Source organism: Dromiciops gliroides, chromosome 2, assembly GCF_019393635.1.
Source record: "Dromiciops gliroides isolate mDroGli1 chromosome 2, mDroGli1.pri, whole genome shotgun sequence".
In the NCBI taxonomy this organism is placed as follows: domain Eukaryota; kingdom Metazoa; phylum Chordata; class Mammalia; order Microbiotheria; family Microbiotheriidae; genus Dromiciops; species Dromiciops gliroides.
The window spans coordinates 698,091,840-698,116,684 of record NC_057862.1 but is presented as its reverse complement, the minus strand read 5'-3'; the positions used below and the strand labels follow the sequence as shown (position 1 = coordinate 698,116,684).

General features: G+C 58.3%; 1 protein-coding gene across 2 annotated transcripts; it reads left to right on the top strand.

Moving 5' to 3' along the window:
* Window positions 1-812: 812 nt before the first annotated feature.
* Window positions 813-24,167, top strand: SDC1 (syndecan 1). Of its 2 annotated transcripts, none has more exons than XM_043989708.1 (5): window positions 813-1,215; window positions 20,282-20,363; window positions 20,998-21,431; window positions 21,926-22,064; window positions 22,882-24,167. In XM_043989708.1, exons 1-5 carry the CDS (start codon window positions 1,147-1,149, stop codon window positions 23,046-23,048), a joined length of 891 nt encoding a protein of 296 aa, XP_043845643.1. In that variant the 5' UTR covers window positions 813-1,146; the 3' UTR covers window positions 23,049-24,167. The 2 variants fall into 2 exon arrangements, with proteins under 2 accessions (XP_043845643.1, XP_043845645.1); XM_043989710.1 differs by lacking the exon at window positions 813-1,215 and adding an exon at window positions 14,888-15,027.
* Window positions 24,168-24,845: the final 678 nt, after the last annotated feature.

Genomic DNA, 24,845 nt, shown 5'->3' with positions numbered 1-24,845 from the left:
AGACTTTGGGGATGGAAGGGCCTGGTGGAGTGTGGTCCGTGGGTCGGGAAGAGTTGGACGTGGTTGAACAACTGAGCAACACCACGAGTAGACATGAATTACCACCACCCCCCCCCCCGCCATGTACATCATCATCATCTTCGTCATTTATCTCATCAGTATAAAGTTGGTGGAAAGTTCTTTCCTCCCTTGTTATGTACGTATTTGTATAATGTCCTCGATTTTTCCCAGGCTTTGAGGGGATCACTTACAGGATCCGTCAGGTAAGCGTTGGGATTCTAGGGCCCGCCAGCTCAGGCTCCCTTTGGTGGCCGGGTCGGGTTCACTTGGGCAAAGGCCAGAACTGCTGAGGGCAGCGCGCGGGTCCCGCGCGTCCTTGGTTTGTCCGGCTAAACTGTGGCCCTCAGCCAAGGCTCCCGCGCACAGTAGGTGCCCAGTGTGTGGGGCATGGGCTCGCGCAGACTGGCAGTAAATAAACTAGGCATCGGTGGGTGAACTAGACAGGGAGGGATGATCAGCTCTCTCCCCGGAGTCCATGCCTCCATCCGAGGATGTCCCCGCCCTGCCCTGGCCGCCACCTCTTGGCTCGCCGCCCCAGAGCAAGCCAAGACTCAGGGCGCCCAGGCAGGAGGGACGGCCGCCAGGTGAGGCGGCCGCGGCCCCGCCTCGGAAGCACCGGAGAGGAGGGGCTGGGCCCGAGCCAGGGGGCGGGGCCGCTGGGGGTCGGACCCTGCCAGGGGCGGGGGCGGGAGGGGGCGTGGCCCGGTGGGCAGGGAGGTAGGTCGCAAGGCTGCTGCGGCGCCAGAAGCTCGGAGGGCAGTTGCGGCTCCGCCTCGGGTTTATTAGGATCGCAGGAGGCGAGCCAGCCCGGCCGAGCTCGGCGCACAGACCAGCGAGCGAGCAGCGAGCCAGCCAGCCCCCGGCCCTGCCAGCCCAGCCGCTCCCCGCCCCGCCCTGGCCGTGCCCTGCCGGGCCGAGGGGTGCAGTACCCGGAGCCCGCCCAGCCCCGCCTGAGCAGGCGGCCCCGAAGCCCCAGCCCGGGCACCGGCAGCGGCGGCCCGATCCACCCGGAGCCCAGCGGGGGCAGCGGCCCCGCTCCGTCCTGAGCCCAGTCCCGAGCCCGGCGGCGGCAGCAGCACCAGCATCATGCCCGGCGTGGCAGCGGCGCTTCTGGGGCTGTGCGCCCTGATGCTCTGTGGGCATCCGGCTCGCTCGGTGAGTGCGAGGGTGAGGGTGAGGGAGTTTGGGAACGTGAGTGAGAGCGAGGGTGTGAATGAGTTGGGCTTGAGCGCGAGTGTGAGTGTGAGCGCCCCAGCACACGTGGGGGCCCCCCATTCTCTGCCCGGGCCGCGGGGGCTTTTCCGCCCGCGGCCCCGCTTGCCTCCGCCCCCGGTCCCCCCTTCAATTATTTAAACTGCCTCACGTGTGCGCCCCTCGGCCTCTGGGTCGGGGACAGCCCGGGCCCCATGGGCCCCTCCGCCGCGGGGCCCCTCCCGCTCTCGTCCCGCTCCCCCCGCCACTTCCCTGCGCCGGCCCTAATTCAAACCAGACCCGGCTCGGATCTCGCCCTCCTCCAGAGCAGATCGGATTCCTTGCGCGCCAGTCCCTCCCCCCCCCCCCCCCGCCCCGTCCCGTCCTGGGCGTCCCTTCCCTTTGCTTCCTGCAGCAGGAAGTTTTCCAGGAGGCGGCCCGCGGGTCCCCTCTCGGCCTCCCAGACTCCCCCTTCCCCCACTGTGGCCGGGGGGCGCTTGGGTTGGGTGGTCGGCCTGGGGGGCCTGGAGGAAGAGACCTGACGGGGGGGGCAGCCCCAAGGCCGTAACTTTGTCTCATAAAGTGATCGGGACGGCTCTTGGCATGGGGGTGCAGCTCTACTCATCTCCCGCTGGGCCCAGTTTGCACTGGTGGCATTGAAGCCCCAGGCTCTGGGGAAAGCCGGGGCGCTGGGGGCGTCCTCACCACCCCGTACTTGCCCTTTGCCAGGGAGGGAGGAGGGGGAGGGGGAGGGCAAGAGGAGGCCCCCATCCTGTAGAGAGACTGCCGGGTGAGCCTTTGGGAGCTCCAGCTCTGCTCGGGGCTCTGGGGGCTTGCTTCTGCCATGAGCCCCCTCCCCTCCCCCAGCCCGTCTGCCGGCTCCCTGGCTTTGCTTCCCCAAAGCGGGCTTTCAGAGCGGGGCTAGGAGTTCCCTCTTCAGCGCTAGGAGCCCTCTGGGGGAAGGGCTCCCCTTGCTTTGTTCTAACAACAAACAGCAAAGCAGACTCCCCTCCTCCCCCCAAAACCAGCCCATGAGGCCCCGGGGCCAGGATGCGGGGCCCTTGAGAATCCCCTCGCTGGACCTGCAAACGTGGCCACCAGGTGGGCCCATTGGGTATAGAGCACGTCGGGAACCTTCCTTCTGCCACACGCAGCTGGAGTCAGGCCACCGGTGTTCTAGCTTGGGAATCAGAAGGAGCTCTTAGAACCTGCCCAGTCTAATCCCTCCTCTTCCAGAGGCCTAGAAAAGCCCCACAGGAAGTGGCCACCCTGAAAAGAGGTAGGCAGCAGGCTTCCCAGCAGCATCTCCAGCTTTTCTGTATAGGCTAGATGCCCCGGGAGATGGCGAAGGGCACCTACCGACTTCTCCCCAACTCTGGCTAAGCCTCCACCACAGCTGCCTCCTAGAAGCTGAGGCCAAAGAGGCCAGACAGCTCAGGAGGACCTAGGGCTGGAAGGGCCTGAGGGGCCATGGGGAAAATTCCAAGATTTCTTCATTTGGAAAACATCAGGTTTGGACACAGGGGCCGTTCCAGTCCTTCTCACATTGGCACATTGTTTAGGGAGGGAAGGACGAAGAAGGGGAAGACCTGGGTGTTGTGGGTCTCCACTGCTTAGGGTTTAAAGAGTAGTCATTCAGTTGTGTCCGAGGCTCTGTGACCCTAGTTGGGGTTTTCTTGGCAGAGAGAGTAGAGAATTTTGCCACTTCCTTCTCCAACTCATTTTACAGATGAGGAAATTGAGGCAAACAGGGTGAAGTGACTTGCCCAGGGTCACGTGGCTAGTGAGTATCGGAAGCAGGATTTGAACTTGGGTCTTTCCAACTCCAATAGTTTGGGCAGACCAAGCTTGTTTCTGCTTTGGGGAGTGTTGGCCTCCCTCTGTTTAAGGGATGGGGCACACTTAGGGTTGTTTCCTGGCCCCAGGTGACTGAGTGGATGGCAGAGAGGTGGTATCTGTGGAGCCCTGAAGGTTTGACTTTGGCATGGACAGGAGCCCCCCAGCCAGCACAGAGAGCGCCAAAGGTGCTGTTGGCATGGCCACGTGCCGGGAACATTGCCCGCCATGCTTCAGCAAGGACTAGGGCCCACCGGATGGTTTCTGGAGCCAGCCCCGAGAGAATCCGACCGCTTTGTCTGAAACGCTTTTCTCTCCAGGGATGGGGGAGGGCCACCCGCCCACCCGCCCCTTTCTGGCCTTGCAGACCCTTCTTCTGGATCTGAGCTCTTGGTCTAGAACGACTTTTCCCTTCTTCTTTTATTTCTTTTTTAGGGGAGGCATAAAAACGACTCCCCTAATGATGGGAGACTAGTAGAGACATTTCCCTGTGTAGTTGGAGAGGCTTCTGGGCAAGGAGGGGAGGGCGCTGCCTCCCTGGCCTTCCGCTGCCTTCCCGAGGTGATGTCACTCTTGGCTCCGGCTCCTGCTTCTATGGGAAGCCACACTGGCTTGGCCCTTCTCCGGTCGCTACCTGGGGATGGGGAGGGGGCCCCACTCTGACTCAGAGCGTGAAGGCACCTCTAGGCCGTCCATTTTACAGATGAGGCGACTGAGGCAGCCCAGAGACAGTGACTTGCCGAGGGTCACCCAGCTAGTTGGTGAACTTCTGGCCTATCGTACCAAACATGACGCCCGGGGCTCTGGCGGGGTTGAGAATAGGTTTGGTCTCCTGGTTTTAGTCCCCGAATGCTGGGCCTTGGCTCTGCTTTTCTCTGAAAGGGTTGCCAGCACGTGGGGCTCTGCACGTGCCTCAGATCAGCGAGGTTTGTTAGAAATGTGTGTAAAATCTGGGTAAGGAGGTTTGCAATGAGAACCACCAGGCTGGTGCTACCAGGTTTGTACATTTAGACACAGGTGTGTCAGACGAGGGTCACTGTGTCAGATCAGTTCTCGAATCTGGGACAGGGAGCGGAGGGATGCCCCCAGGGCAGGAGGAGGGCAGGCAAAGGAGCTCCCCAAGGATTCGGAGAGCCCGTAGGCCCACCCCTTGAATGTTAGTCACAGAGACAGACGAGTCTTCGGCAGGGAACAAGCCTGGGGTGGGGATGTGCCCCTTTCTTACAAGAAAATTCAAATCCGACCAACAATCCTTGATTTAGTGCTGCCTATGTGCCAAGCACCGGGTCAGAGTTACAAACCCAACTTGCTCCTGCCCTCCCAACGCTTACACTCGCCCAAGAAAACACCATATCCACAGATGAGCAAACCCAAAGCACGTGCACCACTACGAGTAATTTCCAGCAGATGTTAACAAGTGGGGGGGACTCTTGTGCTACACCCTCCTCCCTGTCCTTCCTACATGGTTCTGGAGGATGGGGACGCTGGCCATGCCAGGGCCGATGGGAGCCAGAGAAGTGGGGGGAGGGCCTCCTTCCAGGGTCAGGTGGTGCTGGAGCCTTCGGCCACTCTGCCGTGGGGAGGCCTGCTGGCCTGGCTTCTGAGCCACTTGGACCCCTGAAAAGGAAACTCTCGATTCTCTCAATGATAGTGATATTCTGCTTCCTGTCTGTCTTGGGGAGCTGGGGAGGCCCTCTATCTGGAGGCAGGGGGCCTGGATCTCCCCTAGCTTTCTGTTCACCTCTGCTTGGGCTGGGGCTGGGGTGGGAGGGCAGGGCAGGTACCTGGCTGATGGAGTGGTGATTGAGGAGGGCCATGCGGCCCCCCAAGGGTTGCCGGGTGAGGGCTCCTAGGCTCAAGCCCAGGTGGTGCTCTCTGCTGAGTAAGGGGAAGCCTGTCAGCTCAGGCCGAGTTCCTGAGCTGGGCTGGGTCAGACTGGGGTAGAAGAGTCCCCCCCCCATCTTTGGCTCAGTAGTGTATCTCCCTCTTTATTCCAGCCCCTGTGTTCTTCCCATCCATCACCCCACTACTAACCGGACTACAGATGTTTCACCAGCCTTTCCTAGCAAGTCTTTTTTTTTTTTTTTTTTTTTTTTTGCGGGGCAATTGGGGTTAAGTGACTTGCCCAGGGTCACACAGCTAGTTAGTGTTAAGTGTCTGAGGCCAGATTTGAACTCAGGTACTCCTGAATCCAGGCCTGGTGCTCTATCCACTGCGCCATCTAGCTGCCCCCCAAGTCTTTTTTTAAAAGTGACTTGCCCAGGGTCACACAGCTAGTAAGTGTCAAATGTCTGAGGCTGGATTTGAACTCAAGACCTCCTGAATCCAGGGCCAGTGTTTTATCTGCTGTGCCACCTAGCTGCCCCGGCCTTTCCTAATGAATGACTTCTATCACTTAGCACAGTGTCTGTCATATAGTAGGTGCTTAATAAATGTTTGTGGCTCGACTGACTGGAAGATGGAAGGCTCTGGGGTGAGGGCAGCACAGACTGGCAGTGCCTGGGCCTTTGCTGAGGGTCTCCAACATCAGCCCCTCCCCCTGCCCAACCCAACCCCGGAGTGGGGCCAGTGCAAAGAGCCGCTGGCAATGCCAGGGTCTGAGCCCAGACCCCCAGGCCTCTAAATTCACTTTTCCTTCCATGATAATGACAGTAATGATCTTGGTCTGTGACCCATCCCCATTTACAACGTGCTACAATGTTCCCATTTTACAGGTAGCAAAGCTGAGGCTCAGACTGGGGAAGGGGCTTTGGAGGCATTGTGCTGCCGTCGAGGGGTGTTGGCTTTGGAATGAGAAGGCCCGGGTGCTATTCCTCCCACATACTTGACAAATGGTGGCCCAGACTTTGCCCAAGGCCTGCTGGGCCATGCTGCCAGAGGATCGCAGCCCCCCCATCTCTCACTTCTCTAGGCCTCTGTTTCCTTACTGTAAGATGAGGGTATTTCCTCGAGCTCCTTCTCTGCTTCTGTGACTGGCCCAGGGTCACTCAATGAGAGTCAGACGGGATTCGCTGCCCATAGGTCTCCCACTCCCCATTCCAGCCTCTGAAGGCTTCCAGTATCCTGTCCCTTCGATGCAGCAGACCCTAGGGGCCCCAGAGATGCCCACTCACAGCCCACGAGGCAGGTGGCAGGGATAGGGTGGGTCCCAGGCCCGCTGACGGCTAGGACAGTCACGTTAGGCCCTGCACGATGGAGAGGCTCCGGAGAGGACGGGAGCTTCCTGAGGGCAGGCCCAGCATGGGGGCCTGGCCTTGTCCTGAAGGAGATAAGAGAAGGGAGGGGTGTGTATGTGGGGTGGGTGAGGGAGCTGAGAGACCCCTGGGGCAGCCCGAGAAAGGCTCTAAGACACCCCTTCAAATGTGGGTCGAGTCCCGGCTCTCTCTCCCTTCATAAGTGCCTCCGCCTCCCTGGGCCTCAGTTTCTCTTCTGCTGAGCATGATGAAATGGAAGCTCCCCCTCCCCCTGGCCTGCCCTAGTAGAGGAGGCTCTGGTTGGGGAGTCTGAGGGCCCCTTCTCTCCCCCCTCCCCACTGGTACCTCGACCAAATCCATGTCTTAGCTGGTCACAGACCCGGCTGCTGCCTCTTCTTTCCACCCCCCCAGACCCCCTCAGGCCTCTCTGTCAGGGCCTCAGTGGCTGTCTAATTCTAGATGTTTGGCCATCCTTCCTCCCTGGGGTGACTCACCCAGGTGTGGGCCCCAGGGAGGGAAGTGGGGCTGTGCGTATTGGGGGAGCTCTGGGAGATTCCCAGAGTTAAATTCTTCCCTGTGGCGAGGCTGCTGACGTCTGGAACCCTGATCCCAAGGGAGGCTGGAGGAGGAGGCAGGGTGGTGCAGTGGGGGCGACACAGGCTGGGGGCCGGAGAAGCAAATCTCGTCTGGCCCCTGGCTCTGTTTCCCCACCTGCCCCCCAAACAGGCGCCTCTGCAGCCTGGACGCCCCCTGGCCACTCATGCAGTGTCTGGTGCAGTTCTGCTTGGCCTGTTTGCTTCAGAACTCAGTCTAGAGTCTCTGGGGGACAGGAGACCCCTCCTCCAGAAGCCTTCAGGTTGAGAGGAAGGAATGAAGGGCCTTGAGGAAGAGGGAGAGAGAGGCCTTGGGTGGGGGGTGCAGGGGGTGGTCCCTGACCCGGGCCTGGAAGAAGGGGGCTTTCAGGCAGGATGGAGGGCATCCTTGGCATGAAGCTCTGAGTGAGGAAACACAAGGAGGCGGGCTGGGCTAGAACAGGACAAGGTCAGCAGTGGCTGAGGTCTTCTTGGGCCAGAATGTGGAGGGTGATATGGTCTCCCCGGCCTTGAGCCCTGGGGGAAGCTGAAGGCACTGTTGGGCTGATGCCCGAGGGACAAACAGGTCTTCCTGCTGTGTTCTGGGCTGGTGCTCGCCCCTGCCCGGCCCTGCCTGGCAGTGGGGGTCCCATCCCAAGCTTCTCAGACTTGGTGTGGGGGAAGGACTTCTTTCCTGTCCATCAAAGGAGTCAGATAGAATCCAGCTTCTGCCTGAGTGACCTTAGACAAGTCCTTTCCCTTTTCTAGGGCTCAGGTCTGCCCCCTTCCTGCTCCCCTCCTTAGCCCTCCCCTGGGCCAATGAGAGGCCTGGACTTGGGGGTCTCCGGGTCCCATCCAGGTCTGACATTCTGTGATTTTGTCTCCCCCTCCCCCAGTGATCCACCTCACCTCTCTCCCCCCTCCCCTTGACCCCCCTTGCCTCTCTCCCCCTCCCCCCTCCCCCCACTGTCCCCTACCCCTTCCAGCACAATAAATATTTGTTGATTGAGTAACTTTTTGGGTTCCTCGATTGGGCCGCACTGTCTGTCCCCTTGATTGTCAGGCAGGCCCTCTGCCCATATGGGGCAAAGGTACACGAGTAGCCTGGTGGGTTTGGGGCTTGTGTGGAGAAGAGATAAGAGGGGACACTGCTCCGGGGTCTTTAGCCCAGGGATCAAAACGCTGCTGATTTCCCAGCAGCTCCCCAGGCCTGCTCTGGCCCAGCCTGGCTGGGGCTCGGCCCCCACTCTGGACCGGTCTGTCAAATGAGGGGGGGCGGGTGCCGCCCTGACCTCTGCTCCCATGACCCAGTGGCAGAGCTGAGCCTGGGTGGTGGGCCTTGGAGCTGCTGGGGCCAGGGCCTAGAGCCCATTAAGTTCAGAGCCAGGATGAGGGACATAAATGGAGAGAGAGACTGTTCTCAGTGACCTGTGACCTGCCCTGGGCAGCCAGGTGGCATGTGCCCCTCGGTGATGCCCTCCTGGACCTGGCTGGCAGGGCCCACCCTCACTGCTGTGGGCATCTTTGACCTGACAGTGCCTACTTTGGCATCAGAAGCCCCCACCTTGGGGGGACATCTGGGTTTGAGTCCATGGGGGCTATGCTGGAGGAGCTGAGGCCGGGGAAGGTGAGGGGCGCTGCCTTGTGTCTGCTGCTCACCTGCTGAGGGGGCCCAGGATGCTTGGCTCCACGAGCCTTCCTCCTCCTCTTCCTCCTCCCTCCTCCCCCCATCTCTCCAACCATTCATTCCACAAGTATCTGAGCACTTGCTATGGAGCCCCCGCCCCATGTGCCCACTCAGAGCCTTGGGCAGAGAGACGCGAGCGGCATCTCTGCCCTGGGGGAGCGCCCCCTTTGGTAGGGAGTCAGGACTCCCTGGTCTCACAGAGAGGGGTGTTCGGATGAGCCCCCTCCCCTGAGCCCCTCTCAGGTTTCCAGGGGACAGCCCCCAGCCCCAGGCGCTCTGCCAGGCCAGTCGGAGCTCACTTTACAGAGGAGGAAACCAAGGCCCAGAGACTTAATGCAGCCTGCCTCACATCACAGGCCCGGGCTTCTGTGAGGGAGGGTGACCAGGGGGGTCCTGTCACCTCTGGGTGCTGGGCCTCAGGTGCAGTGTCCCTTTATGAGATTCACAGCAATGACTGAGAAGCAGGGCCTGGCTTGGGTCGCAGCTCCACCAGGTACCCCCTGGGAGCTAGACTAAACCCCTTCCCCTCCCTGGCCTCAGTTTCCTCCCCTGTAAAGCAAGGGCACTGGCCACCCTTTGGGTTGGGGGGGGCTGCTGAAGCACCCCCCCGCAGTCTGTGGGCCTCTTTGTCCAACGGTCGAGTGTGTCCTGAGCACTGGCAGGGCGGGGGGGGGGGTTCATGCCAAGGCCCCAGAGCCAGTGAAAGGGCCTGGGCGGCGTCTCTGGGGGAGCACAGAGCGGATGTGGTGGCGTGTTGGAGCACGCACTGCTAAGGCTCGGGAGCTGGTGCCTGGAGCCAGCCCAGCTCACCTGGGAGGCTGTTTGGGGGGCTGACGTCACCCCGAGCTTTCATTGTGGGGAGAGAGCTCGCTCCGTAGGTGTGCCCATGGTGACTAAGGAAGGGCTCTCCTTAGCAAGGTCCTGCAGAGCCAGCCCGGGGCCGGGGCGCCTAGGCCCAGCCCCCTCCCCAGCCTGGTAGCTGAAGGCTGCACCATCCTCCAAGGAAGCTGGGCTGGGCTGCGGGTGGGGGCGGCAGGTGTGGCCCTACATGTCTCAGGTACCCACAGGGCCCTGGGCCAGATAGAAGGCCCCAGCACTCGGGAAGTGTTCCCTGAGTCCCAAGCTCAAGCTTAGCCCAGGCACCCCCTCCCCGCCCCGCCCCTGGCTGGCCGTCTGCTGGCCCCACCTCCTACAACTGCCTCCACACTGGCCCAAGGAGGCTGGAGGTGAGGACAGCACTTCCACCTTAGGGTGCGGGAGCGAAGCCCGGGTGTCCCAGGGGTGTTGGCCAGATGGCGCCTCTGGGTGCAAATCCAGGGGGTTCATGTTACCTTAAGCAGCCCCTTCCCTGCCCCGGCCTCATGGACTGAGAGTGATATGCAGACTTCCTGCCTGGGCTCCAGAGCCCCCCAAGTGTGTGGCAGCTGCGCTTAACCCCTTGGAAAGACAGCAGGATTGTCAGAGGGGAACTGTGGGGGTGGGGGGGTGGCCTTCCACGTGGAGGGCCCAACCAGAGCAAGGGGGGGGTAGGTGTGTGCATTGTGCACATGTGTGAGCACACACGTGTGTGTGGAAAGTGGGGCTCTAGGGGACAGCCAGGTGTCCAGTGGGGCTGGTCTGCCTGAAGCAGGCTGCTGTTCTCCACTGTCTCCTGGCTCCTTGTCCCCCTTGAGGGGGCCTAGGCTGGGCTCTCCTGGGGGGCCAAGGGCTAGAATTCCTGCATCGAAATGTGGAGGTCATCTTGGCTACCTCCTGAATTGACCTAGGAGGAACCTGAGGCCCCTGCCTGGGAGAAGGGGCCGGCTTCCATCCAGAGGCCTCCTGGGGAGCATGGGCGTACCTCGTCTTTGGGGCTCTGTCTTCATGGGGCAATGCTTGGTGTGGGGCTCAGAGGGAGCCAGGCCTGGGTGCCAGTTGTCCTCTGGTCTGTAAAATGGGTGGGTGGGGGGTTGGAATCCCAAGGTCTCAGAAGGTCTGGTGAGCAGCGTGGGGCAGGCCCGGGCTCTGGGTGCCCCTAGGTGGGCTGAGGGTGGCAGCACCTGCTGTTTGCTCTGCCGGCCTCTGCCCAGGTTAGTGGTTAGTGGTCATTCACTTTTGCCCCGATTTCTGCTGAGCCAGGTGGGCGGTCAGAGGTGAAGTTGAGCACCCTCCTGCGGCCCCAGTCCAACATGGGTGGGCAGGCCGGCAGGCTGGCTTGGGGTGCCAAGTGGGGTGCCGGTGACTGGGCCTGCTCAGAGCATTCGAATGTAAGCTTCCTGAGGGCAGGACTGGCTCAGCCCTTCTTTGTATGTAAGCAATGCCTGGCCCATGGGGGTACTTCCGCATGCTTGTTGACTGTGTTGTCAAGGATGGTTGTGGCCGGGGGACAGGGCAGAGGAAGGGCGGCTGAAGGGACAGCATGGGACTCTGAATCAGGAGAACTGGGTTCAGATGCTGCCTCTGGCTGATGCGTCAGCTTGGCCGAGTGACTTGACCTCTGACCTTGATTCCTCCATCTGTCAAACCAGGTGGTTGTGGGAAGAAAGGCCTTGAATAGAGGGAAATGGGAGGCAAGTGGGCCTGGTGAGGGAGGAACTCGGGGTACTTCCTGACTCGAGTCTCTTGGCCTGCAGATACTATTGATGACTGGGTGGAGGAAGCCATGGTCAGGCTCCAAGGCCTGGCCTCAGTTTCCCCATCTGTAAGATAAGGGGGAGGGGCATTGCACTCCCTGCTCTCTGCGGCCCTTTCCAGCCAGGAGCTCCAGCAAGCTCCACGTGAGCTGCTTGGAGGCAGGGGCACTGCAGGAGCCGGAGGGAGGCTGGAAAACCCAGCTCAGGGTCACAGAGAACTCTAGGGTCTGCAGAGCCCCTAGGGAGGGAGTCGAGGAGTCAGGGGAAGCCCCTGGGCTGGGGAAGGATAGGGAGGCCTAGTGAGCATCCACGCCTTCTGTGCTGCTGCCGAGGTCTGGGCACCAGGCCTTGTTTCAGGCTCAAAATGTCCTGTGGTAACATTAAGACACTTGTGGTGGCTCAGCCTTGGGGGCAGAAGGGGGTTTCAGGAAGGCTGGTGGGTGGCGTCTGCTCCTTCCAGGGCCTCCCGAGCCCAAGGATAAGTAACCCATTGCTCTGTCATTGCCCAGGAAGCCTTCCTTTGTAACAAAGGAAAAAACAGCCAAAAGCAGTGGATACAGAGTATGCTGCATTCCACACCCATAGTCCCCCCCCCCCCCTTAAGAAAGGAGAGAAGTCCAACTTTAAGTTTTTTAGAGTGGAAAATATTGCCAGCACAGGCCTGTTCTCAGGGAGGCTCCTGCCCCCAACCTCCAGGGGGTCCTTGGGGCAGGATGTTCTCCTAGAAGGTGGGCAGCAGGGTGGCTCCACAATGCATCGTGCTGGGCTGGGAATCAGGAAAATTGATCTCTTTGAGTCCAAATCTGGTGTTGACACTTCCTATCTGTGTGACCCTGGGCAAGTCACTTCACTCGCGTGCCTCAGTTTCCTCCTTTGTAAAACGACCTGGAGAAGGACACGGCAAACAAGACAACCCCCAAAGGGGTTACAGAGAGTCAGCTGAAGAGTAACAAAAGCAGCGTCCTACACCCCGGGGACATGGCTCACCCCTTCGGAGTGAAACCGAGAGGAACCAGCCCCACCTCCAACCTCCGCCCCCGGCCAAGTCCAGCTCCCTCATTTTACAAAGGGGGAAACTGATGCCTTAGGAGGAGGAGGAGGAGAGCTGAGCCCTTGGGGTTGAGGCAGGATTGGCCCTCAGGCCGCCTGCCCAGTCTAGGCGTCTGCTGTGAGCCGGGCTGGGTCACTGAATGGGGCAGAGGCGGAGGGGAGGGGGGGGCGCGGGGGGAGCTGTGGGGGAGGGGAAAATGGGAAGGGGGAAGCTGGGCGGAGGGGCGGGGGAAGGGGCGGGGCGGGCTCACTTTCTCCTGCCCAGGGGAGGGGTGGAAGAGCCAGAGTCTGGCCTGGCTGCGTTTGCTCAGGGGCAGAGCGAGGTGCCCACCCACGCCCAGGTGAAAGGCAAGCGGAAGAACTGGTCTTCGCCCGCCCGTTATCCTGGGGCCGGCTCCCCATTGCCGGGTACGGGAACTAGTCCCAGCTTGTGCGGCGCGCACCTTCTCGGCTCCCCACCCAAGGCTGGGTCTTCGCCTAGACCGGGGACCCGGGGGTGCTGGGGGCCCTGTCTTTTCTGTGCTGCGCTCCCGCCAGGGAGCTGCGGCAAGTCATTAGCACCGCTGTATGAATTACTCTGTACAAACCTTGCCTCCCCTCTCCCTCCTGCCCCATGATGCTCACCAGGATGGGTTGATGGGGGTGGTGGGTGGAAGAACGAGTCAGGTTCTGAGCAGAATCCTCCTCCTGCTCTATGGGTGGCATGAGGAGCCCCCGCCCCGTGTGGGAGCCCCATGAGGCCCAGGACAAGGCGGGGTGTCCCCCCCACCCAGCCCCCGACCCTCTGGGCTCTTGTCCGCTGCCTGATGGGAAGGGGTCGGGCCAGGCTGGGTGTCTCCAGAAGAAGGAGGCCAGAGAACGAGTGGGAAGCAAAGCTTCATTGGGAGCTGGAGGACTTGGGTTCAAATCCTGACCCCTGAGCTCTTAAGTGAAGGAGCTGCTTGCTTGGTTGGCTTGTTTTCTCTGGGCCTGTGATTTCTCTGGTGAAGGAAGGTTGCTCCTTTCACCAGTGCAGAATCTAACACAATAGCCTAGAGGTGAAGTGACTTGCCCAGGGTCCTACAGCCAGTATTTGTCCAAGGTGACTTCTGAGGTTTTTTCTGCATCCCTGGCGGGCTCTCCCAGTCTCTGGCACCATTCTCTAAATTCTCACTATCCCCATTGAACAGATTGCGCCTGAAAGCCCTAAGTGCCAAGTCCTAGAAGGCTCTCAGGCCATCTGGACCAACCTCCTTCCTTCCTGTGCTGATAAGGAAACTGAGGCAGAATCCCCAGCCTCTCCCCAGCTGCCCTCGTTCCTTACTCAGGACCCTGGAAGGAGCCAGCTTGGGACATCCTCACTGGCCAGTGCCCAGTGTGGGGGGCGGGCTCCAGGGGGGAGCTGGCTCTCTCCCTGGCTGCCCTTGGTGCTGGGGGGCATCCCCCTTGTGCCTCCCCTGAGCTCCGCCCTCCCCCTCCTGTGAAGGGGGTTAGTCCATATGGCCCTGGGCAGCCCTGCTCCCTTCTGGATGACTCAGGGCTCCCTCTTCAGCTCCCCCTTCCCCCCTCCTCCCTGCAGGCTGGGTCCCCTGCCCCCTCCCCCTTGTCCTGCCCTTCCCTGCTTCAGTCGAGCCGGCCTGGGCACGCTACAGCTTGCCTGGGATTCTCCGTGGGAGGAAAGGGAGCTGATAAAGGATTGGGTCTGCCAGGGGGGAAGACGGTCATGCCTGCAGGCCCCTGGGGTGGGGGGCGGGTGCAGGGACTGGTGGATGGGTGGCTGGCCCAGCCGGAAGGCTCCTGCACCAACTCTACAAAGCTTTGGGGTGGCTGTCCTGTTCTCAGAGACAGGGAGGGGCCTCTGTGGACCCTGGGATTCCGATTTCTAGATTGCAGACCCCACTGGGCCTCCACAGCTGGTCCTGGGCAGAGCCAGCTTTGAGCTCAGTGATGCCCATCCTCAGGATAGTGGAGCTGCTGGACAAGGTGTCTGGAGGCCTAGGCCCGAGGCTTGCTGTGTGACCCGGGCACGCTCCAGCTCCTCTCTGGGCCTCGATTTTCTCATCTTTAAAATAAAAGGAGAGGGGGCAACTAGGTGGCTCAGTGGATAAAGCACCGGCCCTGGAGTCAGGAGGACCTGAGTTCAAATTTGACCTCAGACACTTGACACTTACTAGCTTTGTGACTCTGGGCAAGTCATTTAGCCCTCATTGTCCCCCCACACACACACAAAATAAAAGATAAATTGAGAGTGCCCCCCCCCAGCTCCCATTCAGCTCTGCCCACTCTGAATTCTGCTCTTGGGTCTGTCTGCCCCACCCCAGATTCCCTGAGATTTGGGGCTGTCCCCGAGGCTCTGCTTTTCTCCTCCCAAGTTTTAGGGTTGGTTTGGGAGGTAGATCCCAGATCGGAATACAACACCTGCGGAAAGCTGCTGGGGTCCTGTGGGGGGAGCTGGGGGAGGGAGGGAGCCATGGCCAGCAGGCAGCCAGTTGTGCTCAGCACAGCCCGTGCTCTGCCCCGGGTGTTGCAATGGTGTCCTTGGGGCAGGGCATCCCAAGGGCCACTTATTGGGCATTCCTGCTTCAGACAGGGCAGGGCAGCCACGTTTCTCTGATAGGGAACCATGTGCTCAGTAGTCCTCACGTGTACTTGGCCTGCGTGGTGTTCTTCCTGAAGGCCGGCCCCTGAAACCTGGGAAGAAGGGAGCCGCCCAGAGAATGGAGCCGGCAGGAGTGTGAAGAGGCAGAGGGGAGAGGGTGCAGGCCCAGACACTGGAGGGCTCTTGCCCCGAGTCACGGGGGTCTGTCTCCAACACCTCTTCTGACACCTATGGTGCTGGCTACACAGTAGGTGCACAATAACTGCTTGTTGACCGACGGGCAGGTCAGTGTTGAGCCGCTTGGGGAGAATTCAGGAATGGGGCAGCTCTGTCCTTAGTCCAGATTTCGATCTCCCATGGGGGCTCTGAGCTTCCATTTGCTTCCTCTGCGGGCAGAGAACTTTGGGCTAGGGAAGCTTAGGGGAGAGCAGACCAGAGGCCCAGGACCTGCTGGTGAATGGGCCTCGGGGTTGGGAGCCCAGCAGGCCGTCAGGTCTGTTTTAAAAGGCAGAGTTTTGCTAGAAGCTTCTGGCCAGGCTGGTAGCCTCTTAGGTGCCTGAGAGGCAGGGTTCCCATGATCCTTTGAGGCCCTTTGTTGTGATGTCTCTCCTCCCCTCCCCCTCTTGAATCCTCCTTCCAGAGGAAGGAAAAGTGAAGCAAAATCAGGGCCACCATGAATGCCTGTGTATGCACCACTCTGTCCCCACTGCCCCTCGCTGACCTCCCAGCCTTGGGCTGCTGGCTTCCCTTCACTAGCTCCCAGTCCCTGGGGCTCTGTTGGGGCAGGGCTGGGAGAGTCTGGTGAATTCTGGTCTCCCGGTTTATCTGCCCCTCCCCTGGGTGATCACCGCCCTTCTTTCCCATAGTGAGGCTTGGACCTTGGACTGCTTCCTTCCCTCCCAGTTAGAAAAAGCTTCTCAGATCAGGCCAAACCATGTCACTGGGGCAGAGCTGGCTGGTCAGACACTGACCCTGAGACCTGCAGGAGCTTCTGAACCCACTGAGACTCAGGGACCATTGACTTAGCCCAATTTGAACCCAGAACCTCTGGCCCCAGATTAAGGACCCTTGCCTGGCTGAGTCATGACCCTCTGCAGAATGCTTTCTTTCTGAGCTTCTTTCTCTTTCTGTTTCTTTTTTACCTTCATTTTATTTAAAAAGATTTTTTACATTTTTATTTAAAGTTTTGAGTTCCAAACTCTATCCCTCCTTTCCTCCCTCTCCCTGAGGCAGTAAGCAATCGGATATAGGTTATACATGTGCAATTACGTAAAACATGATGACATTAGTCATTTTGTACAAGAAAACTCAAAGAAAAGAAAAAACGAAAGAAAGTAAGAAATAGCCCACTTCAGTCTTTTCCATCAACATCAGTTCTTTCTCTGGAGGTGGATCGTACGCTTCATCATTAGTCCTTTGGGATTGTCTTGGATCCTTGTATTGCCAAGAATGGTTAAGTCATTCACAGTTCTTCATCAAATAATATTGCTGTCTCCTGGTTCTGTTCACTTCACTCTACATCAGTTCATACAAGTCTTTCCAGGCCTTTCTGAAATCCTCCTGCTTGTCATTTCTTAGAGCACAATCATATTGCATCACCATCATAGACTACAGCTTGTTTAGCCATTCCCCAATGGACGGGCATTCCTTTGGTTTCCAATTCTGAGCCACCACAAAAAGAGCAGCTAGAAATATTTTGGTACAAATAGTTCTTTTTCTCTTTTGGGGATGTCTTTGGTATTGCTGGATCAGAGGGTATGCATGCACAGTTCTATAGCCCTTTGGGCATAGTTCCAAATTGCTCTGCAGAATGGTTGGATCTTTTCACAACTCCACCAACAGTGGATTAGTGCTCCAAGGCTATTTGGAGAGATTCAGGGAAGGGGGTGGGGTTAAGGAAAGCTGAGGGAAGGAGGGCTCTCTTTGGCTTTGGGTCAGAGGGTGGGCAGTCAGGGCTTGCACGTTCATGGCACTGCCTGCTTTGCTTCAGTCGCTTCTGGGATTGAGGGGGAGGTGAAGGATCTGAGGTCTCCTCCCATCCTGGGCTTCTACCTGGGATGCCCATGTGTGCCCTCTTCCTGTTGGGCAGACTATTTCTACCTGCCCCTCTCTGGGTGCCCCTGGAATCCCTCACTGATCAGACAGTGCCACATCATCTCTCTCTGGACTCTTGGCCTTGCCCCTGGGTGACCGTGGGGAAGTGTCTTTCTTCCCCCTGTGACCTGTTGCATCACATGACTTCAAACAGTCCCATTTCCTATGCGGGGGTTCTCTGCTTTGCAGAGATGCCCAGGCTGGGGCTGCCAGCCTGTGACCCTTATTTTCCCATCTGGGTGATATTGGGTAAGCCCTCTGCCCTCTCTGGCTCCTTCTTTGGACAATGAGGTTGGGGCTTTTGGGGTGTTCTGCCGTGCTGATGTTTTGATGGTTAGCCCAAGCACTAGAGACCAGCCATCCCTGCTCAACCCTGGGAGATCTGTGGACAGTTGCCCCAGGCCCCTGCTGTTGTAGAATCTCTGATGTACAAGGTGGGGACTGGGCCCCGGTCCCAATGCCAGCCCACAGAGAAGACCTCTTCCAGTGGGGTCGCCTACAACTTGTGCCCAGATAGGTCACTCAAGGTAGGGTGTGATGGGACAAAGGGAAGGCCAGACGGAGGGCTCAGGAAACTTTTGGATGGGGGGTGCATTGAGGAAGAGGGAGGGGGACCCTGCGCTGGGCCTGGAAGGAAGTTAGCCAGTGTCATGGTCAGGAAGTGGGGCATGGGCGGGGACTCCAGGTAAGCTGTGGGTCCCTGCCCAGCCCCAGCCTCTCAAGCTGGCAGGTTGGTGCAGCCTCTGCTGTAATGTGGGTCAGTTCCCTGGCATAGAGAGGGTTATGAGAGACTCTCACCTAACCTGTTTTGTCTCCCCAGGGCAGCTCATTCACCTGGGCTTCTGCCCCCAGCCCCCCCCCCCCCCCCCGCCTGACTCACGAGATTCATCTCTCAGATGACTGGCACCCACGGGAGCTGGGCTCCCATTACACCCCCCATCCTGGCCTGTTCACTCTGGCCTAGTAAACATTAAAACCTCAGCTCCTGCTCCCGGATCCTTCCTGGCTTCCCCTCCTCTAGGAAGTCCCACCTGGAGGCTGAGCTCAGCCCTGGCTTGGGGGAAGCAAAGAGGTGACTTCACAGCCCCCTTGGCTGGAGCCTGAGCTCCTCTAGGGCAAGGACTGGGCATCTAGAAGGGATATTAGGCCACTGATCCTACCTCCCTCATTTTGGCTGAGAATGGTCATGACTCGTCCAAGATCACACAGCTGTCAAGTGTCTAAGACAGGATTTGAACCCAGGTCTTCCTGACTCCAAACCAAGCACTCTGTTCTTCAGAGTGTGAGGGGCTAAAATTCTAGCTGTGATGTCTAAAAAATCTAATGTGTGGTCGCCTTAAATTAGAAGCTTTAGCACCAGTCTTTGGGCATTAAGCATTTATTAAAGCATACCAGGTAATAGAAAAAAAAATACGTGGAGTTAAGGAAAGGCCTGTCTAGCCTAGAGTTCCAGCCTGGTTGAGTTCATCCTCAAGTCCTCCACCATGAGCCTGCTTCAACCATGAACTCTCAAACTGAGTGTGGAAGCTTTTGATAGGTCCAGAGCATGGGCGGTCCTTACACACTGCTTCAAGCTGATTGGTTAGCATCATCCAAATCCATTGGTTCACTGGACTTGAACATGGTCTCCTGTTGAGTTCAAAGTCCTTAGCTTCTGAGAATAATACCTCCTTAAGGGCAGCCAGGTGTGGTTACAATCTAATTAACTTGAAGTAGGCTAATCAGCAGAGTCAATCACTCTCACTTAATTCAATCAGTTTAGATTAATCTCCAGGTGAGCCTTTGAGTATTTGCCAAATCCCGTTATTTTCTCACATTCCCCGCTGTGTTTCCTTAAGAAATATTGTTTCCAGGGGGCAGCTAGGTGGCACAGTGGATTAAAGCACTGGCCCTGGATTCAGGAGGACCTGAGTTCAAATCTGGCCTCAGACACTTGACACTTATTAGCTGTGTGACCCTAGGCAAGTCACTTAAGCCTCATTGCCCTGCCAAAAAAGAGAAAAGAAACATTGTTTCCTTAATGAAGCAATAACATTACAGATACTTATGACTAACAATGTTAAGGGAATGAAAAGAGAGAAAAGAAATTTGAACAACACATTGACTAAGGCTAAAGGGGGCAGTCCCCCTTTTTTTTTGTTTGTTTTGTTTTTTGTTTTTTGTTTTTTGTGGGGCAATGAGGGTTAAGTGACTTGCCCAGGGTCACACAGCTAGTAAGTGTCAAGTGTCCGAGGCTGGATTTGAACTCAGGTACTCCTGAATCCAGGGCCGGTGCTTTATCCACTGTGCCACCTAGCTGCCCCCAAGGCAGTCCCCTTTTAGTAAGTGGGCATTATAAACAGTGTATACAATATAGAAAAGGAAAACAGGACAATGTCCATTTAAGTCTTTGGAAGTCTTTTCTCAGATGATTCTTGGGATGTCTTCTGGATGTAGTCGTGGAATGGAAAGTCTATTCAGGTGTTTCAAATGTGTAGATGCTGGTCATCAGCCAGGAAAATTTCCTACAAAATTGAGTTTAACACAACTTTAAATAGCTTTGCTAATTATCAAATTAAACGTTGAGAGTTCTCAAAACCATGTCTAAGGAAATTCAGAATCTTAGTTGTTAGATATGAAACATATAATAAAAACAAAAAAAAAGAAACATTCTCTAAAACTTAATATTACTACACTCCTCTAAAACTTAATATTACTACAAGAGGCATCAGAAGGGCTATCTATAGTCATATGAAAAAAATGCTCTAAATCACTATTGATTAGAAAAATGCAAATTGAAACAACTGTGAGGTATCATCTCACACCCATCAGATTGGCTAATATGTCAGAAAAGGAACATGATAAATGTTGGAGGGATGCAGGAAAATTGAGACACTCATGTACTATTGGTGAATTGGCCATTCCCCAGAGCAATTTGGAAGTATGCCCTAGGGCTATAAAACCATGTGTAACTTTTGACCAAGCAATACCATTACTAGGTCTGTATCCCAAAGAGATCATAGAAGAAGGAAAAGGACCCATATGTACAAAAATATTTCTAGCAGCTCTCTTTGTGGTGGCCTTGTCCAATAACTCGCCTCTAGGAAGGAAGGCTTGGGGCGCCAAAGAAGAGGTAAAGGACCCCCTAAGTAGGTGCCCATCCATTGGGGAATGACTGGACAAGTTGTGGCATACGAATGGAATGCTATTGTGCTATAAGAAGTGATGAGCAGGCAGAAAAACCTGGAAAGACTTCACAGGACTGATGCAGCGCCCAGGATTGGGCTCGAGGGGAGCCGGCTCAGCCTCTCTGGGGCCCCAAGGCTTGGCCCTTGCCTGTGGCTCTGGCTCCCTCTACCCAGGGGCCGGCGGGAGGAAGGGGCTGTGGCCCCTGGGGTGACATTCCCTTCTCTAAAATCTCTTTACAGCAGTTCATGGTGACAAATACCCCGCCCGAGGACCTCGATGGGTCTGCTGACGATGACGATGCCTTCTCCGGCTCTGGTGTGGGTAAGTTTCTCAGTGCTGGGAGCTGGGAGGCTCCGCTCCTCTCCTCTCTTCCCCGACTCCCCTCCAAACTGGGGGTGCCGGGCTCCCCCGCCTTAGCCACAGGCCTCCGAGGCTTACAAAGGCTCCTTTAGGGGGCTTCTCATTCCCAGCCTAGACGGGGGAAGGGGCTTGCCTTAGGTCACCGAGGTAGTAAGGAACGAGGCCAGGAGCCCAGGCCTCTGATGCCCGAGCTGGGACAGGCTCCACAGACTCTGACAAGGGATAAGCCCAGGTGAGCCCATCTCCTCTCCTTCAGACGGGGCTAGGCCAGTGAGGGGTGGAGACCATCCTGTGAGTGTCTATGAGCTGACTTTGGTCCGGGTCGAGGAGGCGTGGCCCCTGCCTGTCCTCCAGGAGTTTATACTCGGGGGATGCGACACGGACCAAGGAACCTGTAATCAGCAGGACCAGAATCGGGCATGTCCTGGGAGGGCCCTTTGACCGGAGAGCAGGCGGAGTCCGAGTTGGGAGAGAACTTGGAGCCCGGAGCCAGAATGCCAGCGCCTCCCTGCGCGGCCACGGCCGTGCCCTGCGCGCTGCCCTGTTCCTCCCGCCCCATGCGTGCCCTGGCAGCTGACCCGCCATTGTTCTGCAGGGGCCTTGTCTGAGACGTCGCTGCTGGATCTGAACCTCGTACCGCGGAAGCCGAGCGTGTTCACCACGACCACAACCTCAACAGCTGCTCCTGAGCCCCAGCGCACCAGCCCAGGGGACGCCTCCCCAGCTGGTCGAGCAACCTCAGGAGAGGGATCCGCGCCACCCCCTGGAAGGGGGCCTGAGGCAGAGCCTGCCCCCCACCACGAGCCCGCTCCCTCGTCTCCCGCAGTGACGGTTCCCTCCACTACCCACCATCCTTTGACGGCGGGAGACCCCGTGTCCTCTGATCCTGGCGCGGTGCACCCTAGGGTACCCGCTCCCGAGTCCCCAAGGACTGGAGACGAAGGCCCTTTGGCCAGTGGCGCTCCAGGGAGCGGCCAGCCAGCCAGAGGCACGAGTCAGCATCCGGGAGAGGAGAGCTCAGGAAGTGGGGCAAGTACTCTTGTCGAAGCCGCTGGGAGGCTGGCAGAGGGTCTGAGCACCCAGGAGGCAGCGCCGTCCTGCCCCGGGCAGTGACTGTCCAGGATCTCGAAGCTGTGGGGGCCCCGACCTCTGCCCTGGCTTCTCACTGGTGCTCTGCCCTCGCCTAGGACAGAATGGAAGCCTGCAGAGTAGGCACCCCTTCATGGGGACGTCTGCACCCTCTTGTAGCATCTCCCCCAGTCCCCTTTCTCCTCGTGCCCCCCTCTCTGCCCTCTCTGAACCCTCAGGGACAGGAAGAAGGCTGAGCTCCCTCTGCAAATGAGGTTCTTGGCTCCGCCCTCCCCGACCAGCGGGGCAGAGGGTGCTGAGGAGATGGGGAGCCTGGAACAACCGGAGGTTTTTCCAGGGATGACTTTGGGCCTCGGGTGGGCAGTGAGGGCAGAGAGTCCCTTCTTGGAGACCTTCACTGAGAACTGCCTCCTGCTTTGTGTCCCCTCCCCCAGAGCGATGACTTCACCTTCATCACATCTGGAGAGAGACCCAGCTCCTCACTGGAGAAGAACAAGCCGGACCAGGAGGCTGTGGACAGTGGAGCCACCGGCGCCTCCCAGGGCATCCTGGACCGCAAGGAGGTTTTAGGAGGTGACTTTCATTCAATGCCTACTGGATGTGTGGGGAGGGCGGACTGGGACTTGGGCTCCCCGGCTGTAGCCTTGAGGGGAGTCAGATGCAAGAGAGCCCTGAATGAAGGCGAGGGAGCAGATAGGAGGCATGCCCTGTGTGGACGGGGCTCCACCTCGGAGCCTTTGTCCATGCTGTTTCTCCTGCTTGGCAGTTCTTCCCTTTTCCCCTCAAAAACCAATGAAAGCTGGAAGCGGCACCCTCCTCCAAATCTCCATGGGAGCCTTAAGCAGTTTGTAGCAGCCCCGCCATAGAGGGGAGGGGGAGGGACTTCCTGAGGGTGTCCAGGGCAATTCACTTTTCCCTTGAGCACAGGGAAGTCCTAGGCCCTGGTGCCTCTGGTAGCAAGATGCTGGCCTGCTCCTGACACCAGCAGGCAGCTGGAAGCTGGGTCAGGGCTGCAGGCGTGCTGTGAGCTGGGTGGGGAGAATCGCTGGCCCATTTTACAGATTGGGAGTAGTGGGAGGTTCAGTGACTGGGAAGCCCCAGAGCTGGCAGGTGAGCCCAGGGCTCAGCCGCCTCCCCCCAGGCAGAATCATTGCCTCTGCTTGGAACTGTCATCCTCCTGGGGGGTCCTCTCATCTTCAGAAACCTTCGGAGGCTGGGGTCCAGTGGTGATTTCTAGACTTTAGTTTTGTTCTTTTATAGTCTTGTTAACTGTGTGTGCTTGTGCGGTGCGTGTGTGCTTGTTCCTGCTTGTGTGTGTGTGTGTGTGTGTGTGTGTGTGTGTGCGTGCACGTGCGCGTGTGCTTCTTCAAGCTTGTGTCTGTTCCCCCAGGGGTCATCGCCGGCGGCCTTGTGGGCCTGCTCTTTGCTGTTGTCCTGGTCGGATTCATGCTCTACCGGATGAAGAAGAAGGATGAAGGCAGCTATTCCTTGGAAGAGCCCAAACAGGCCAACGGCGCCTACCAGAAGCCTCAACGGCAGGAAGAGTTCTACGCCTGATGGCCCGGCACCGTTCTGGAGCATGGCCGGTGTTTCTTCCCTCCCCTGGCTGCCTTGCCCCCTTGCACACAGACCCTCAACCGTCTCTTCCACTCAGGACTCAGAGCCTGGAATCTCCCCCCATGCCTGGCTCTGCCTCCAGCTTTTGCTCTGGCCTGGTCCACTCTGACCCTGAGCTCCTCAGTGCCTCAGGCTGGGTCTCTGTCTGCTAACTCGGGGTGGAGGTGGGGCGCAGGAGGGAAGACTTCCGTGTGACCTTTCAGAAAGAAGGAAGCTTTAGTCCCTGCTTCTTCTGAGCTGAGCCCCCTCCCCCTCCTCCAGCCCTCCCCTTCCGAGGCCTCCCTCAGAGGGCCTCGGTGGGCTAAGGCTGTGACCAGCGGTGCTCCGCCTCCTGCTTGGCCTCGGCCCCAGGGGGCCTCCAGCTGCCCCTGCCAGCTGGGAGGAGGGAAGAACTCGGGACTGATGCTCCCAGCAGCCAGGGACTCTTTTGCACATTCCCCTGTAGTGCCCACACTTTCCCCTTCCCTCTGGGCCCACGGATGATTAACTGGGCTGTTACCTTGGACATAAGTTAACTCTTCCCCCCCCCCCATCTAAAGGCCCCCGGCCCCGGGCTCAAGGGGCCAATGCTAGATCTGCTTCCCCCCCAAAAGGTACCGAAATTGGAAGCCCAAACAGTTTCTGTTTGTGATGTTTATCCCTTGCTCAGCAACAGGGTACTTGTTTCCCGGGGTGACAGGGCTCTGCCTGGGGCAGAGCTCTGCTACCTTCCACTGCTCTGACCTACGGTACCAAGACGAGGGCCCTTGCCCGTCCCAGGGGCCACGAGCACCGCCTGCCCCAGGTGAGGGCATTGGGCCCGACACATCCCCGGGTCTCCAGCCTTCCTCATTCGGAGGCCATGGGCCTGGGGCACTTCTCCTTTGGAACTGGGCAGCCCTGGTGGCGGCTGACGTCTGGCTGGCCTCCATCCCCGAGGCCGGGCCAGAAGGCGGGATTTTCCTTTCCCTGAGTGGTGGTCGTCTTTGGCTTTTGGCGAAGCTGTACTGAATCCAGTGGGGTTTTCCATGTACAGCAGATTTTCATAATGTAATAAACTTTTAATATAAAGAAGTGGGAGCCCTGCCTCCGACTCTCTCTGCACCGGCTGGGGAGGGCGGGTGGGGCTTGTGGGCCCCGGGAAGGACCCGCTGGCCTAGCTTTGCTCCCAGCATCCCGCACTGCGTCCAGAGCGGGCGGAGATGATGCGGGCTCACGGGAGATTTCCAAGGACCGGCATTATGGATCCTCTTTCTCCAGCTGATGGAGCAGAGACTCCTTATCTGAAGCCGCTTGGCCGAGGTCCCAGTAGGCACCAGAGAAAGGATCTGAAGCTGGGGGCTTTTACTTCAGAGTCGGGGTTCTCTCCATTGACACCCCCAAAGACACAATCACAGGATCCTAAGCCACTAAATTCAGCCCAGAGCCCTGACGTCGCGCCGGGGGGACCTGCCCACCAGAGCAGGTTTGAGCGGCTGGCACTTCTCCACTCCCCCAAGAATGGGCCCAGCCCCAGGGGAGCAGATGCCCCAGTGCTACTCAGAAAGAGGTCCCTGCTGCCTTGTCTCCTGCTGTGGCCTTGGGCCCCCCTGCTCCCTGTTGGGCTCTGGGCTCACTCCACCCACTCAAGCCCGCCCCTTTCCTTTGGGAGACCAGCCCTCAAGGGCCCAGAGCAAGATATCAATAAGCACTTGTTAGGTGTGCCCCCTCACTCCCCAGTGGTGGGGATGCAGAGCAAAACAAGGAGATGCCCAGCAC

Coding starts and splice junctions, on each gene's coding strand:
- SDC1 (XM_043989708.1), top strand. CDS start 1,147: ATGCCCGGCGTGGCAGCGGCGCTTCTGGGGCTGTGCGCCCTGATGCTC. Junction 21,432..21,925: donor AGGAGAGCTCAGGAAGTGGG/GCAAGTACTCTT, acceptor CCCCTCCCCCAG/AGCGATGACTTCACCTTCAT. Junction 22,065..22,881: donor CCGCAAGGAGGTTTTAGGAG/GTGACTTTCATT, acceptor CTGTTCCCCCAG/GGGTCATCGCCGGCGGCCTT.